Raw genomic sequence first — 18,328 nt, 5'->3', positions numbered from 1 at the left:
GGATGTTATTTCATGCTTGGGGGCAAAATCTGCTTCGATTTGTGTTTCCAATAATGTATGAGAGACACTTAAATTATGACATCACTTTGATGCATTGATAGGAAAAGAGGATCCGTGGAATTAGTTCCTAGCAAATTTGTTTAGAGTGTAATCTGGGGAAACTTTATTTTTTCTAGAGGCACTTTTATGAGAGCATAGTGTTGAGCTGAGACTGAACTCCCTTAGGAGGAAATTTTTATTTAGTGTAAACTAAGATATGCCAAGTACACTAAATCAGCACAAGTGACTGAAGTTCCTCTCAGGATTCTGGGAGAAGTAAACCATGTACTAACTAAAATATGAGCAGTGAAATGTTTAAGGAGATAAGCCCCCTTTTTTTTTTTTTTTTTTTTTACTATGTGAGCCTCTTAGGATATGGATTAAAGCAAATGCAATGTTTAAATTGCCATATATATGTGTGTATATATATATATATTAATTCATATATGTTAATTCATTAATGTAATCTCAATATACAACTAATATGTACTATATGTTTTATATGTATAATACTATCACATGTAATTAAAATATTATAATATATATACAATTAGCATATGCTTAAATTTCTTTTTCTCTCTAAATACCTAGAATATACCTGCTTGTAGTTAAAAACATCTTTACCTAAAGAAAAATGTAGCAGTTTTTTTTAGACCTCCTATATAGAAATAGAAGTAGAGATTTCCCTCACAAAGTATATGGAAGGAAATGCAAACTTTTCAGTGTAGTCTGTTCATATAAAAGTTTTGGTCGTTTGAAAAAAAAATACATGTATAAAAGCACTGAAATAGGAAATGTGATTGTAGCAAGTGTTTCCTTCAAGGCCGAGTTTTCTTTTTATCAAGAAGTGATGGGGATGGAGTTTCCTGGTAGTGCAGCAGGTTAAGGATTCAGTGTTGTCACTGCAGTGGCTCAGGATACTGCTGCAGGGTGGGTTTGATCCCTGGCCTGGAAACTTGCACATGCCATGGGCATGGCCAAAAAGAAACAAACAAACAAAAAAAGGAAGTGACAAGGCTACCAGAAAGCTCATGATGTTATCAAAATATAACCAAAAGGTTGTCATGAAAGAGAGATATGTTCCTTTTAGAAGGCAAATAGCTATCTGCCTTTTGCAGAATTCTGCTAAGAAAGGTAATATGTGTTACTCACCCATGGTTTTCTCCCTCCAAGGTTCTCAATTCTTGTTTTGGGGAGCAATGTTCAATAATGTACATACCTGTCAGTCTTCAGAGATGCGAAAAAGCTGTGACATTTCTGGAGTTTGTATATTGTTTAAAACACCTCAAATGCAGGGGCCTTATTATTAAATGAATCATAAGGAAGGTTTCTAGCTTAATTGTAGGAAAGATAGATCACTATTTTTTTGTGTATCTCTAAGTTCATAGAAATGTAGACAGAAACACAAATATCTACTAGGTATATTAACATTTTATTTCTGAGATTAGTGTGGAAAACCGTGTCAAAATGGAACGAGTAAATCATCTAGGTAGTCTTTCTGTGTTAATACTTACAAGGAAGATAACAAGCTACCTAGAATTACTCTTAATTCCTAGTAAGCACTAAACAATGGGAAAAGATGCCTTGACTTGTAGACATAAGGTGGCTATTTTATAACAAGATGTCCTGACTTATCTTTGGATAAAGCTGATGACTCTCCTTGTTCTGGTGTGTGTCTTTCTTGTGGTTAAATGAATAGAGTAGAAGTGAACATGAAGTCTTTTCTTAGGATTTTGTCAATGTAGAAAGTTATCAAATGTTTTACCTCCAGACTTTTTTGGTCTAATAATTACAACCTAGAATTTTTGGAAACTCAGTGTTGAGTTATAATATATTAAAACCAAATGACTAAAGCAGTTTCTTCTCCTTAAATCAGACTCAAAAAGATGTGATAAGAGCTTTGGAAAGGGGAAAAACAGGCACTTCAGACATATCACATCTGCACTTGTACTTGTCTAATGTGCAAAAAAGAGACTTGCAGCTTTAATTATTTAATAATAATAACAATGAAGACTTCAAGTATAGTAGCTTTTTCAGATACCTTTGCTGCTGGGCCAATCATATGACATACTATAATTTTTTTGAAAATAGAAGTTTAAAGAAGTTATTTAACTTGTCTTTGCCCAAGAGAAGTTAAATGAAGCTCTATGGTCCCTAAGTTTAAAATCCAATACATCGGAGTGCCCATCATGGCTTATCGGAAGTAAATCTTCCTAGCATCCATGAGGACTCAGGTTCGATCCCTGGCCTTGTTCAGTGTGTTAAGGATCCGGTGTTGCCATGAGCTGTGGTGTAGGTTGCAGACGCAGCTCAGATCTTGCATTGTTGTGGTTGTGGTGTAGGCCAGCAGCAATAGCTCCATATGACACCTAGCCTGGGAACCTCTGTATGCCGTGGATGTCGCCCTAAAATTAAAAAAAAAATCCAATACATAATTTTAGCAGTGGAATTATGCAACAGGTTTAATGTGTGTGTGTGTGTTTGTATGTGTGATCTATACATTATGATGAAAATCTATCAATGAAATTGATATTGTGAGTAGATTTATAACTTTGTTATTCTAACTAAGTAACATGTAGAGAATAGAAAAATAAATGAAATAGGTACTATTTTCAAAAGCCAAAAGTTAAGATGTGAAATATGTACATATATATCTTGTAAAATGGAATTTATATTAATTTTTACATTGGGTCTTTTTCAAAATGTGATAGCATATTCCCAAAGTCTAGGTAGAGGCAGCCACTGCAGTGTGTGCTCACATATGTGCATACATATGTGTATTTAATTTGGTTCTTGGCAGAATTCTGCCTACTTGCTTCCATCTTCTCTAGAGGATCTCTAGATTCAAGGGTTTTACATGACCCCAAAGTACCAAGGTTTGAAGAAGCATCTGGCGTCTATCACCTCCTTCTGCAGCCTGCAATGTAACTCTTCCCAGTGGTGCTTTATCGCAGGACACAGACCTGTTCACAGAGACCAAGCTAACCCATAACTCATGTGATTGCATGTATTCTGGTCCATGAAGGACACACCTTTTGCTGCTCTTACATTCGGGAGTCTTTGAATTGGCTCTGATGTGTAGTCATAGAGACGTGTGACCTTAGACAGCCTCTCTTGTACTTCTGTTCCTCTCTCCTGACCCTGTACTGGCAAGATGGGCTTTGCATGAGGGTGGGTGGACACCTCCTTGGACCTTACCACCTGAGGACATCAATCTTGGCTCATCTGTATCAGTTACTTCAGGGACAGACTGAGGTCCTGGTCACTCCTGGCTTTCCAAACAATCCTTATCCTCAGTCCTGAAGCCATTATCAAGTCTCCAAGGAAGGAGAGATTATCCTGTTTTATTTAAAATTGCCTGTGGCATGAATCTTGAGCCTTTATAATTTAAAGGATAAGTACAGCTGTTGGTGCTCTAAGTTTCAAGAGTGTGCTTTGAAACTCAAAAGCCATGAACGTGATTCTTTGCTCATTACATTCAATGATAATTACTTTCTGAGAAGACCATGGTGGAGGTAGGTTGGGGAAAGAGAAATGAAATTAATATTTCAGTATTTTATCCCACTGGATAAGTCACCTTGAAGTGACTAAGTGGAAAAACCACTGGTTTGGAGGGGAGATGAGCTATGTTTTCAGTGTAAACTCTGATACTGTATGTACAACTTCAAACAAGTGACTGAACCTCTCTGATCGTAATTTCTCTTCCCCACAAAATAAAAAGCTGAAATACCTAACATCTCATGTTATATAATTCATCTTCCTACTTTAAAATTCTACTCTGATAAAGAGCACTTTCTTATACCTACAACCAATCTTGGAAAAACTCAAATATACAACATTAAATAACTTTCAGCTAATAATTATTTACAGAGAAAGCATATTTAGTGACCAAGAATATTGAAATTCAGAATTCACACAGTACATTCTGTTTTATCATTTTCTAATATATAATATAATTATGCCACTGAAAATTAATCTTGGCTTTTCTGCCATATATATAGGTGACCACAAAATTATTTTTAAGGAGCCCTCCTACACTGTTGGTGGGAATGTAAATTGATACAACCACTATGAAAAATAGTATAGATGTTTCTTAGAAAACTAAATATATAATTACCATATGATCCCTTAATCTTACTCCTGGGCATATATCTGGAGAAAACAATAATTCAAAAAAGATAGATGCACCCTAATATTCATTGTAGCACTATTCACTATAGCCAAGACAAGAAAACAAGTTAAATGTCCATTTATGTAGGGCTGGATAAAGAAGATGTGGTACATACATACACACAATGGAATATTAGCCATAAAAAGAATGAAATAGTGCCATTTGCAGCAATGTTGATGGACCTAGAGATTATCATACTAAGTTAAGATTGTCAGACAGTGAAAGACAAACATCATATAACATTACGTGTGGAATCTAAAAAAAAGGATACAAATGAACTTATTTGCAGAGCAGAAACAGACTCACAGACTTTGAAAACAAACTTATGGTTACCTAATGGGACAGGTGGTGGGAGGTGGGATGTATTGGGGGTTTGGAATTGGTATATGCACACTGAGGTATATGGAATGATTGGCCAATGGGGACCTGCTGTACAGCACAGGGAACTCTATCCCAATATTCTGTAATGGTCTATGTGGGAAAAGAATCTGAAAAAGAATGGATGTGTGTAAATGTCTAACAATCACTTTTGTACAGCAGAAATTATCACAACATTGTAAATCAACTATACTTTTTTTTTTTTTGCCTTTTTGTCTTTTGTTGTTGTTGTTGTTGTTGCTATTTCTTGGGCCGCTCCCGCGGCATATGGAGGTTCCCAGGCTGGGGGTTGAATCGGAGCTGTGGCCACCGGCCTACGCCAGAGCCACAGCAACACAGGATCCGAGCCGTGTCTGCAACCTACACCACAGCTCACGGCAACGCCGGATCGTTAACCCCCTGAGCAAGGACAGGGACCGAACCCGCAACCTCATGGTTCCTAGTCGGATTCGTTAACCACTGCGCCACGACGGGAACTCCTAAATCAACTATACTTTAATAAAAATTTAAAAAATGAAAAAAATGTTGTTTCTATCACAAAAATCATTCCTTTTAATAGGCATTTTTCTTATAAAGTCTTTTGACTTCAAAAACTTTTTTTTTTTAAAAAAAGTTAATGTTATTGCTTTGTATTTGGAGGGCTGTGTCTACCTCTCTGAGTTGAAGAGATTTTATCCCTAGATGTTTTTCCTGCATTCATAAAGTCTTCGGCAATGGCTTACTGAGATTGTTTTCATGGAAATTAATTTCATGGGTGAAACATTGGGTAAATTAATCTTAAAGTCATTGATAACTCTTAGGGTACAATTCTCATCTCACTCTGAATGTTAAGCCAAGCCTTTTTATAATTTGTATCATGAGGATATCCATATTGGCATATGATATGAAATATGTTATCAAATATTGAATATTAATGTGAGTTTGGCAACACTTGGCTTTACAGAGATTTTTGTTACAGCAATTACATTCACTGAAGAGAAGGTTTAATTTAGTCATGTTTTTCCCCTAATTTACTTAAAATATACACTTGACATTTTAACTAAACTGTAGTTTTAACACTATTTGACATTTTCAGATCACAAACACTACAGATGATGCAGGGTGTACAGTTTGTAATTTAGGAGAGCATTTCTGTGTAATGAAGTTACAGCATCCTTGTTAATTTATGTAAAAATAACCTGTGCTCACACCAGTCTTGTTTCTGCTGAGCTATGAACTCAATTTATTTTTTTTCCTCCAGCCTCTCCACTTCTCATACTCAAGATTATTGCATTAGTATCAGTAATTTGAGTATCTTGTATGACGGTGGAGTACAAAATATTTTGATTCTATTTCTAAGTGCAATTCATTCTGGTAAATTCTTGAGAGATGGAAGAAGAATAAACTTGTTCAATTCTGAAACTCATGTTCCTGCCGAGCGAACAAGTACTGAGAATATAGAGAGGCTGCCACAAATCGTCCCCACTTTACTTAACAATCACTCATCTTTGACAGGCATGCTCTATCATTTACCCAGATCACTGGATGTGAGAGGGGGATTGCTGTCTTCCAGCAGAGAATAAAGTAAATGAGATTCTACAGGACAACAGACATGCAACTGGAAAAGACAGAGAGACATGTTCGAACCTCCACTACTTTTTTTAAAAAATTATTGTTATTATTATTATTATAATTATTATTATATATATATATATATTTTTTTTTTGCTGAGAGTGAAACATTTTGTCACTATTCTCATACTCATTCCCCTTTCTAACCATTTTCTTCTTTGTCCCACAAATGACTGGACTAGGGCATGAGCTGAAAAGCCAATGGCTTGAACAAGGTACTAGGACTGTTTTTGACAGTGGCAACCAAGTTTCTGAATCACAGTCTATGAAGAAGTAGGTCACGTGTGTATATGTTGTAGGTGATACTGGGTTTGATAGAAATGGGGAGGGGATAGGTGACTTTATTTTCTTTCTTTCTTATTTTCCTTGACTTACCACTGTGCTTATGCCCTGATAAATTCTATCTAGAACTAGAGGACAAAGCAGCTTCCAAAGATGTAAAGGATACATGGAAGCAGCAAGATAAAACTTTGAAAGGGTACACACATATACAGAATCGGCAATGGGCTGTTATTAAAAGTCCACATGTTGCTGAGGAAAGGTCAGAATTTGGTTCAAAATTTTCTTTTACACAACACAAAGAGAAACTTGAACAGCTCTAGGATTTGCTGGGTGTTAAAAATAAACTAAAGATGTTCATAAGGACATAGGTTTCTCCAAGGAAGATAACATTGAAATTTACCCCCAGGGTCCTCACAGAGAACGCGCAAGTGATGGATTACAGTGTAAATCAGCAAAGTGCATCCTCAAGAGCACATTTGCAGGGAGACCAAGGAGCGATTCCCTCCCAGGGCATTCTTAACTAGACTTCTCATCATCAGCTGGGGTGATGGTTTCACGGCTGTAAACATTGGAACCACACATTTAGCTCTTGAAAGTTCTTAATAATCAACCGGATCAACTAATACTTTTCCATCCCGCTCAACCAAACCTTGGACTTTATACTTCTTAAATATGAATGAGTTCATGCTATTTTAGCGATTTAAACAGATCAGATGTATTTATTTTATCTACAATTGTGCATGTTAAACTTCCTTAAACTTCCAAACAGCAGTTCTATAACATCATTTTCCCAACTATTAGTATCTTGTTACTTTCTCTTAGACAGTAGTTTGACTATGTCTCTTTATAGTTACCCATCCTTATAAGACTCATTGGTTAAATAAAACATGTATTTATTTTAAAGTGCTACCATCTTATTTGATATCTAAACTTTTGCTAATAAATATTTAAAACCTCAAAACAGACTATTACTAAATAAAATAATCCTCAACATTTTTTGATTGGTTTATTTTTGAACCTAATGAGAGAATGTTTTATTATTAATAACTGTGTTCTTGTATTTCACTAATATGATGATTTTAATCTGTTTATATTTTCCTTTTGTCTTTTTAGGGCCATACCTGCAGCATATGGAGGTTCCCAGGCTAGGGGTTGAATCAGACCTGTACCTGCTGCCCTACACCACAGCCACAGCAACTCAAGATCCAGACCATGTCTGTGACCTACAACACAGCTCACAGCAATGCTGGATTCTTAACCCACTGAGTAAGGCCAGGGATCATTGAACCTGCATCCTCATGGATACTAGTCAAATTCGACAGGAACTCCAGTTTATGGTTTTTTTTAGTGTCTTTGTCTCAAATTCTCCAATATATTGTTTTCTTAAACTTTTAAATTTGAGATAATCATAGGTTTACATGCAGGTATAAGGGATAACACAGACTTGGTGTACTATTTCCCCACTTCTTTCAAAGGCTTTATCTTTCAAAAGGGCAGTACAATGACATTGCAGGGATATTGACATGGAATCAGGCAAAATGGAGAACTTAAGAATCCCACATGTGGTCCTTTTGGCCACGCCTACTTCCCTCCTGTCCCAACCCCCTCCTTAACTTTGAGCCACAATTAACCTGTTACCCTTTTCAATAAGTTTGTCATTTCAAGAATGTTCAAGTATTACAGTATGGAACCTGTTTCAGATTGACCTTTTTTTCACTCTGCATAATTCTCTGGAGGTTCATCCAGATGTTATAAATCAGTAGTTCCTTTCTCTTTATTGCTGGGTGGTTATACATGGTTTAGATATTCCACAGTTTGTGAATCCTTCACCCATTGAAAGGCATATGCATTCTCGCCAGTTTTTGATTATTCAATGTGTGTGTATGTATTCATATGTATTCTGCTACAGGTTTTGTTTGAAGATAAATCTTCATTCCTCTGGTAGAATAATTGGTTGTGTGATAATTGCATGTTCAATTATTTTAAGAAATTGTCAAACTGTTTTCCAAAGTGGTTGTGCCAACTAGCAATATAGAAGCAATCTGTTCTCTCTGCATTCTCCTCTGTTTGGTATTGTTACTGTTTTTTCTTTTAGCCCTTCTGAATAGGTGTGTGGTGATATTTGTGGTTTTTAATTTGCATTTCTCTAATGACTAATGATGTTGAATGTCTTTTCATGAGCTTATTTGCCATCTATGTATCCTTTTAGATAAAACTACACCTTATTTTTTGCCTTTTTTCTGATTAGATTATTTGTTCTTTTGTGGCCGAATTGTTGAAAACTGCATATATTGTAGATACTTGTTCTTGTCAGATATGTGGTTGGCAGAACTCTTTTACCAGTCTATAACATGTCTTTTTGTCTCTTACCTGGGTCTTTCAGAGCAAAAGGTTTTATTTTTCTATGATGTCTAATATATCCCCTTTTCCTTTCATGAATTGTACTTTTGGTATCCTGTTTAGGAACTCATTGGCTAATGCAAGGTCCTAAAGATTTCCCCCTACCTATGCTTTCTATTAAAATTTGTATATTTTATATTTTGCATTTATATCTATGATCCATACTGAGTTATTACAGAGGATGTAAGCCTTAGGTCTAGGTTCCTTTTTTTTTTTTTTTTTTTTTTTTTTTTTTGGTTCCTTCTGCTTGTGGACATCCAGTTGTTCAAGCACCATTAGTGGAAAGATTTTCTTTATTGAGTTGTCTCTGTACCTTTTCGGTAATCATTTGGGCATATTTACATGCATCTATTTCTTAGTTCTCTGTTTTGATCTGTCAATGGATGGGTCTATCCCTCTGCCAGTACCACATGGTTTTGGTAAATAAGTCTTGAAAATGAGTATACTGATTCTTCATATTTTATTCTTTTCCAAAATTGTTTAAGCTATTCTTTTTTTTCCATATAAATTTTAGAAAAATCTCATCTACAGCTAAAAAAATCTTTCTGGGATTTTGATAGAAATTTTCTTAAACCTGTATATATTTAGGGAGAATTTACGTCTTTGCAATTTTGAGTCTTCCAGTCTATTAAGTTGAATCCTGCCAGTTTCTTCTTCTTCTTCTTCTTCTTCATTTCTTTCTTAAGTATGCATTTTTCAAGGTGCAGTTTTGTACCCCTTTTGTTACGTCTAAGTGATTTTTTTTGATTGATTGTAAATGACACTGTATCTTGATGATCAGTGTCTGTTGTATTCAGTGCTATTAAGTGTAAATAAAATTGAATTTTGTATGTTGATTGTGTATCTTGGGCACTTGCTAATTTCAAGTTTTAGCTCTTGGAGTTTTCTTATAGATTCCTTAGCATCATCTGTGGAGGAAATTGTGCCATCTGCAAATAGAGGCACTTTTATTTTTCCTTTCTGACCTGTATGCATTTATGTCCTTTTCTTGGCCCATTGCAATGATTAGATCTTCTGACACAGTTTTAAATAAAAGTGGTGAAACCGAACTGTTGGCGTATTCTCAATAGTAGGGGAAAGCAGTCAGTTTTCTCCCAATAAGTATGATGTTAGATATGCTTTTTTAGAGGTACTCATCATCAAGTTGGGGAAGTTGTCCACTATTCTTATTTTACTGAAAGTTTTTGTAAGGATTGGATGTTTTCCTCTCAGCATTACTTAGCTGAGTCCTACAGACTTTGATATCTTACATTTATATTTTCCTTCGGTTTAATTTTTTAAAAAATTTCCCTTGAGACTTCTTTGATCCACAGATTATTTAGAAGTATGCTGTTTAATCGTTGGTGGTTGTCCTATCACTCTTCTGTTACTAGTTTCTGGTTTGGTTCTGCAACTCCATAGATTATTATAATCTTGTGATGTTTCTGTGTGTTATTATGGGAGATTCCACAGGCTGATTTTCAAATATTGAGCCGTGTTTGCATCTGAGTGTTGACATCTGACTGTGCAGCATGGTCAACTTCTGGTGAGACATCTGCGTTCTGGCTGTGTGTTCATACAGTGCCTGGGTGTGGGGGCAGGGCGGAGAGAAGGAGAGAGAGAGAGAGAGAGAGAGAGAGAGAGAGAGAGAGAGAGAGAGATGTTCTCTTTTTTGTCCTCTTCTTTTTTATTTTTTATGAATTTGTCTTTTGTCTTTTTAGGGCTGCACCATGGCATGTGGAGTTTCCCAGGCTAGGGGCTGAATCAGAGCAACAGCTGTCGGCCTATGCCACATCCACAGCAATGCCAGATCTGAACCGCATCTGTGACCTACACCACAGCTCACAGCAACACCAGATCCTTAACCTACTAAGCAAGGCCAGGGATTGAACCTGCAACATCGTGGTTCCTAGTTGGATTTGTTTCTGCTGCACCATGACAGGAATTCCATTGCCCTCTTCTTATACGGCCACTGATCCTATTGGATTAGCATCCCATCCTTAGAAACTTATTTCATCTTAATTATCTCCTAAAAACCCTATCTCCAAACACAGCTCCGTTGTAAGTTAAAGCTTCACCATACAAATTTTAGAAGCAGCAATCAATCCATAGCACAGGGTGATATTAAGTCCATAAAAGGCATAAGAAAGGGTTCCATCCACTTCTATTTTCAGGAAGAGATTGCATAAAGTCATTAATTCTTTACATGTTTGGTAGATGTCTCAGTGAATTTGGGTAAATGCCTTCGTGCATGGAACAGAATACCATAGAACAGGTGGTTTGTAAACAAGACCTTCTTTCTCACTGTTCTTTAGACTGGGAAGTCCAAGCTCAAGGTGCCAGCTAACTCAGTGTCTGGTGAAGGCCTGCTTCCTGTTTCACAGACAGTGTATTTTGCTGTGCTCTCTTGTGGCAGAAGTGGCAAGTGGGCTCTTGGGGATCCTCTTTCATAATACAGCTGCTCTGCCTTTATGATCTCATCACCAGCAAAGACGCCTCTCACCCCTCCAAATACCACCACAATGGGGATTAGATTTCAACGTATGACTCTGAAGTTACACAGACATTGAGTCCATAGTAGGAGAATTTTCCTGTGAAACCAGCTGGGCCTAGACACTTCTTTTGGGAGAATTTTCATAGTTATAGGATTATTCAAATTTTATGTTTTATTTAATAAGTTGTGGTCATCTGCTGTACTTTTTATTCCCCCTTTTTTTAAAGAAACTAACCAATTTCAGGAATTCCCCTGTGGCTCAGTGGCATTGTCATTGCTTTGGCTTAGGTCATTGTTGTGGCCTGGGTCTGATCTCTGGCCTGTGAACTTCCTCATGCTGCAGGCATGGCCAAAAAGAAAAAAAGAAAAGCAAAAAGGAAGTAAGCAATTTCATTTTAGTGGTCAAGTTTGTAGTTTTTACATCAATTTTTTTCATGTGTTGGGGGGGTCTCTAGTAATATTTTTTATTTTATTCCTCATTAGATATTTGTGTTTTAACTTCCTCTTTCATTTTGGTCACTTCTGCTGCATTTATTAATTTAGTTGATCTTCTCAAAGAACTAGGCTTTGTTTCATTGTTTTCCTCTATTGCTTTTGTTTCCATTTCCATTGATTTTGACATTTTAATTTCTTGCCATCTGTTTATTTTAAGATTATGTTACTCTCCCTTTTTTAAGCCCTGGAGATGGGAGCCTGGATTACAAGTATGAGAATTCTCCTCTTCCTCTTCTCTAATGTATGTTTTTAGTGGTATTAATTTTCCTCTCAGCATTACTTAGCTGAGTCCTACAGATTTGGATATCTTGCATTTATATTTTCATTAGTTTAGATTTTTTTAAAAAATTTTCCTTGAAACTTCTTTGATCCACGGATTATTTAGAAGTGTGCTGTTTAGTGGTTGGTGGTTGTCCTTTCACTTTTCTCTTACTAGTTTCTAGTTTAGCTCTGCAACTATACTGGTTTTAAATAGGTATTTGATACCGTAGACTTACTGGCAAGATAGAGTTTGTCCTATTGAGAATGAATGTTCAGGTTGATTTCTTTTCTTTTTTTTTTTTTTTTTTTTTTTTTGTATCAGAGGCTTGTGTTTGTTCAGACCACGCTAAACAATGTATCTGTAGGCAAACTACTAAATTAGCAAACTTAAACTGATGAAGCATCCCTTTGACCTTTTAAAAAGCTATTACTTTGTCTATTGCATTTGGAGTGGATAAGCAATGAGATCCTGCTGTGTGGCACAGGAAACTATATCTAGTCACTTGTGGTGGAACATGATGGAGGATAATGTGAGAAAAAGAATGTGTATATGTGTGTGTGTGTGTGTGTGTGAGAGAGAGAGAGACTGGGTCACTTTGTTGTACAACAGAAAATTGGCAGAACACTGTAAACCAACTATAATGGAAAAAATAAAAATCATTATAAAAATAAAAAGCAGATCTTGTAAAAAAAAGCTTTTACAAATAAAAAAGCTATTAGTTTGTAAAAAATATTATGCATATTTTTATACTAGTACACTCAGTTCTGACTTTATTATCCTTAAAATTTCTCAGTTTATCCCAACCTAGTTATAAGTGAAACACACATCTTAGATTCCAAAATATTTGTCTTGAAAACCAAATATTAAATTGAATTCACTTGACCTCTGCATAAGGTAGTCACTGATCTTTATTTGCAATGCTGTGACTAATACATGTTTTATTTTTAAGAGAAACTGATTTATTTGGGAGAGATGGTAAAAATAAGCACATTAATGGTGAGATGACAATGCACTAATCATTTAGGAGAAAAATGATGAACTCAAAAGCAGACACAATGTCATTTTGTTTAGTATAGGACGTATAAGGATGACTTTGTATTGTGTTAATTTCTGTGAGCTCCGTTTAAGACAATGGTGTGTATTGCACAGTTACTTCAAGGAAGACACTTTTCAAAAACGGCTTAAATAAGCAGCATCTAGTCCTTGAATATGCTGAATTTCAATTACCTGGCAACACTTTGTGTACGGATCATGTAATTGTTCAATGACTTAGGTCGAATAAATAAACCACAGCGGAAAGAGGAATCAAATGTATTCCTCAATACGCTTCAGTACCACATTCATGCTTTTTAACTATGTTCACATCTTTTTGAAATTTAGGTTATCAGGATTTCAGCTGCCTTCCTCTGTGGTCAGTACCGGCTCGATCCTCACTCTGTGGTTCACAACGGACTTCGCTGTGAGTGCCCAGGGTTTTAAAGCCCTCTATGAAGGTAGGATGCTCACTGTGCCCTATGCACATCCACGGTCCAGGTGTGCTCACCCTGGCCACTCTGCACTAAGGACTGTCATGCAGACAGAAGTTGGCTTGGTGGTCTAAAGGTGTGACTTCTGGGAGAATGCTATTTACTATAAAGCAAACTTTCTAGCCCAAAATTGTGTTGACAGTTTTCCTTTATTGGGAGAACTTTTTGAGTGGAGGAGTGGTTTTTGTTTGGATGTGTGGCAGAGACATTTTGAAAATTTAGAATCCTAATGAATGGCACTCTTCTCCTCTGAATAATTCATTCTTAATGCAGACACATCATAAAATTACTGTTTGACAATGATACGCAGAGTTGGTGCTTAAGTAAATGACATTCGTTTGAGTTTTGGTTGTAAACATTAAAATTTTTCCTTAAGAAACTTATTTTGGTTTCACTCTTCAGTGCTTGCAAGGCATTGGGAGTGTGTTTTGTTGGCATTTGTGTTTTCAGATTGTGTGTGGAGGTGCCTTTGGGCTCTTGGTGTCATTGTTGATTATTTTGGCTAGAAATTTTAAGATTAAAGAGTTCAATCTTTGATGCAGATGATGACTTAAAGCATTTGATTTTGATACATTGCATACTGATACTTTAAGTATAAATGATGAGGTCTGTTTAGTCTTTGTTTCACATAAGTATTTTAAATTTTCTTTCATGTGTAGTACAATGACTTTTATTTTTAATACAAACTCTGGAGCCCATGAATAGGCCAATACCTATTTGCAAAATGTGTCATTCACTTAGGGTGTTTGTCTGGGTTAGGTCATGTCTATATTCTTGTTTGGAGCGCTGTGTGCACTTAAAAATCATTCTTTGTGGGAAGACAAAACCTACATGTGTTTTGTGCAACTGAACTTAGCTAGTATGAAATTATCAGGTAATATAAGGGAAGACTGTTCTCTTTGCACAGCAATATATGCAGAGTAACTTATGCTTTTATTTAAAGTCTTCTGTGGAAGGATGCTGGCATTCTGACTCCAATTCTTTCAGCTACTGTGTTTCTGTATAAACCTCCATCAGTGCCCTGACGGGGTTAATCATCGATCCTTCCTGATAACCAGGGGATCATTTAATTCTTGGAAGAGTAACAGACTAGTTTAAGATTAATAGATGCTATTAGCTTTCAAATTTGCTTACATCTCCCATTTCCACTATACCCTAACTTCACATAATTTATTTTTGGCTTAATATTACAAAAGTGTTTCTAAAGTGATCTGTACTAGCTACCTCCTTCCAATTAGTATCCACGGTATCTCCTCAGAAGGTTGATAATGCTTTAATGTTTTAGAAAATTTGGAAACTCTCCTCCGCTTTCTGACAAATTTGATCCTTGAATATCATATTTCGATGAATTTTGTAATATAAATGTTGTAGAAACTCTACTGATGCTGAGTGATTGCCAAATAAATAATGCTATTGAATCTTTCTGGGCTATTGTTGTTGATATTACTGGTTGTCATCATGATAGAATAAAAATGATTGGTGAGATTGAATCTGTTGGAAAAATATTTATGAATTATTAACAAAATTGGAAAAATGACTAGAAAATAGGGCCATGAGTTAAATGCATTTTTTAAATGCTAATATGTAAAAGTGTATTTTTTTGAAATTTGTGTTTTAAAGACATTACAATATAGTCTGAAACAAGAATGTACAAGCAGTTATTTTCAAAGAGAAAGAAAAAGTAAAAAGTGCCTTGTCACAAAAAATGTATAAAATATTTAATATCTTTATTTGTAAAACATTTCTCAATTATCTTAAAGATCTACTGAAAAAATAAACTTGTACTGTCTGAAGAAACAAATTTAATGATAGTCTAAAAAGAAGATTAAAAAGCTAGAGGATTTATCTAGAAGAGAGTAAAACTTTCATCGTAACTGTCAACTGATTTATCAATAGTATCAGCTCTAATGGGGAATTTAGACACAACTATAAATTTTGTCTCAGGAAAAAGTGAGATTTTTTTAAATTTAAAAAAGTATATAAAATATGCAAAACCACCTATTCAGCTATATTAAGCAAAATCAATGATAATGGGTCAGAAAAATATCTAAAGTTGTTTTGGAACCAGAACATTGAATTTTATGATGATGAGACTATCCATCAAGTAATTAACATAAGCCAAATAGCACAATAAAATGTTCATACCTTATCCAAGACATCTAAAGAAAATTGAATTTTAAAAATCTAATACAAAATCAGCCTTTTGTAAATATTCTCTAGTTTCTTAAACTATTACTAATTTTCCAGTTAAAGTTAGTATGTATTTAGTATTACCGGATTGATATTTAAATTTTTAATTTACATTTATTTGCTTGAATTGGAGAAAATCTTCCAAACTTAAAAAAAAAATCTGTCTATACATAATAATAACCTTGGTAAAACACTTAATCTTGGCACTGAACTTTATAGTTTGTTGGAAGTACTTTGGACCAGGTACTATTTACATAAATTATTATTCATACATGGAAATATTAAACTACCTAAGGAGTATGGAAACAATAAATTAAAATATTCTAATTAATGCATTCAGTTTTTTATTTTAACCCTGGAAATTAAGTGGAAATATTTATAAATTTTACACTAGCATTATGCACATATAGTAATTAACTCTTTAAATAGCAAGTAAGTTTATAAACTGTTGTTAAAATCAACATTTTAACCCATAAATACGTAATCACAAAATTGAAAAGTTACTACTTTAATAGTGTGTTTTATATTTCCTATTTGTATTTTCTCATTCTATCACTGAACATTATTCTTCATAGTCCCCCAAAGGATTTGCATAATTTTCTTTGGTAAATTTATAACAAAAAATAGTGTACATAATTTACAATGAGATGGATTACTATCAAAATCCCTTTATTTGTCTAGTACTGAAGTACTCTGTAAATAAATAGCATTTATTTATGCATTTTTATTTGCTAAATTTCATCAAGATTTCAATTACTAAAATAGTTATTTTTAACATCAAGCTTATTTATGATTTAAGGAAAAATTAGCTAGGAGGTGGGATAATTAACATGTCCTGTCAAGACATGACAGATATGATGTCATGACAAACACATGTGACACAGCAGTCATTAGACTTGAGGACAAAGAGAACAAATCCACTTGATGACATGTGACAATCTAGAGATTGTGCCCCAGAGAACTTGTCACTCTGATACTCTCTATTTTTTCACTTTTTAAAATGGAAAACCTCTCTATTATAATGCCCTATCTTAACTAGTTGCAATGTGAACTAAATGTTTGAAACAGTAGTGAATATATGATAAAAACTCTTCACCTCCTAATTTTAGTTTCTTTGGTTCTGAAGTCTGACTTATTTTAAGTACCATTCCTTTTGTTAATGCATATTTATATTTTTGTCCTGAATATCATTTCATGTTTCATAAATTACTTCATAATTTTTCATATTAACTTTTAGTAATTCTAGTTTTGGCTATATTTTAAAAATTGAGTCTTTATGAATTATTGACTATAATTTAGACTGACCTTTTAGACATTTTCACAAATTTCTTTGATATTGATTATACTTTTATAATACAGTACTTTGTGTGAGTAGAACTTTTGTATGTAACAACTAGGATTTGAATAGAAAGCCCCAACTCTGTGATTCAAATTAATGAGTTCAATGCATTTTCACTAGAATCAATATTTCCCATCTATAGAATGTTTTTCAGTAATATAGGGCAATTCCATTGATTGGGAACCAATTTTTCTTTGAACAACTGACTATGGCTTTATCCATGGGACAGGAGTTTTTCTAAAGAAATTGGAATGAAACTTTTGTGCATACTTGGTCATAGATATTTACATTTGCAATACTTGTTTGATGAGGCAAAAGGAAGGTTAAATTGGATTCCTTTCTAAGGTAAAGCTGATAGAAATGGTAGGAACTTACTCTCTTTAAGATTTCTTTAAAAATACTGGCTGACGTGGTGGCTGAAAAGGGAAAATTTTTAGCCACAAATCTGGCTAAATATTTTGATCATAAAATACAAATTTTAGGGAGTTCCTGTTGTGACACGTATCCATGAGGATGCGAGTTTGATCCCCAGTCCCGCTCAGTGAGTTAAGGATCCAACCTTGCCACAAATGTGGCTTGGATCTGGCATTGCTGTGACTATGGTGTAGGCTAGCAGCTGCAGCTCTGATTCAGTCCCTAGCTGGGAATTTCCATATGCCACAGGTGTAGCTCTTAAAAAAAAAGAAAGAAAGAAAGAAAGAAAGAAAGAAAGAAAGAAAGAAAGAAAGAAAGAAAGAAAGAAAGAAAAAATTTACACATTTAACTTACTTTCAATGTGCCATATTTGAATATATTGGCCTTAAATTTTGTGCATAGATTCTACAAGAATCTGACAAGTTAGAAATCTATTTTAGAAAAAAAAAATGCCACCAATATAATAAGGAGAAATTTGACATTACTAAATAGTTAAAATTTGTTTGTGGCAGGCAATTGTGTTGCATACAAAGTAGCTTATTAGTTGGGACGAGAAAAACCAGTTGCCAGTGAAGATGCTTTCAGAGGCCCCCTTGGGTTATAAAATACTATTCTAAAGGAATTCCTTCCTTTCATTTTTTTTTAATCTTAGAACTATTCATTCTATAAATTATAACAGTAAGTCCTGCTTACTAAGGTATATATATATATGTGTGTGTGTATATATAGCTATAGGTGGATAGATAAAT

The 18,328-nt window shown here is 34.7% G+C and overlaps 1 protein-coding gene across 2 annotated transcripts in view; it reads left to right on the top strand.

Moving 5' to 3' along the window:
• The window catches only part of CSMD1 (CUB and Sushi multiple domains 1), a 1,878,204-nt gene that overhangs the window by 548,076 nt on the left and 1,311,800 nt on the right, over positions 1–18,328 (top strand). For both annotated transcript variants that reach the window (XM_084999785.1, XM_021075826.2), the window contains exon 3: positions 13,491–13,603. In XM_084999785.1, the coding sequence (XP_084855911.1) occupies positions 13,491–13,603 (113 nt within the window). The remainder of the gene's footprint in view (positions 1–13,490; positions 13,604–18,328) is intronic.

The sequence above is a fragment of the Sus scrofa genome, chromosome 15, assembly GCF_054392235.1.
Source record: "Sus scrofa isolate SSC_HxYL_T2T_F1_AM1 chromosome 15, Sscrofa_HxYL_maternal_Yorkshire_Landrace_v2.0, whole genome shotgun sequence".
Taxonomy (NCBI): Eukaryota; Metazoa; Chordata; class Mammalia; order Artiodactyla; family Suidae; genus Sus; species Sus scrofa.
This window is presented reverse-complemented; position numbering and strand designations above follow the sequence as displayed.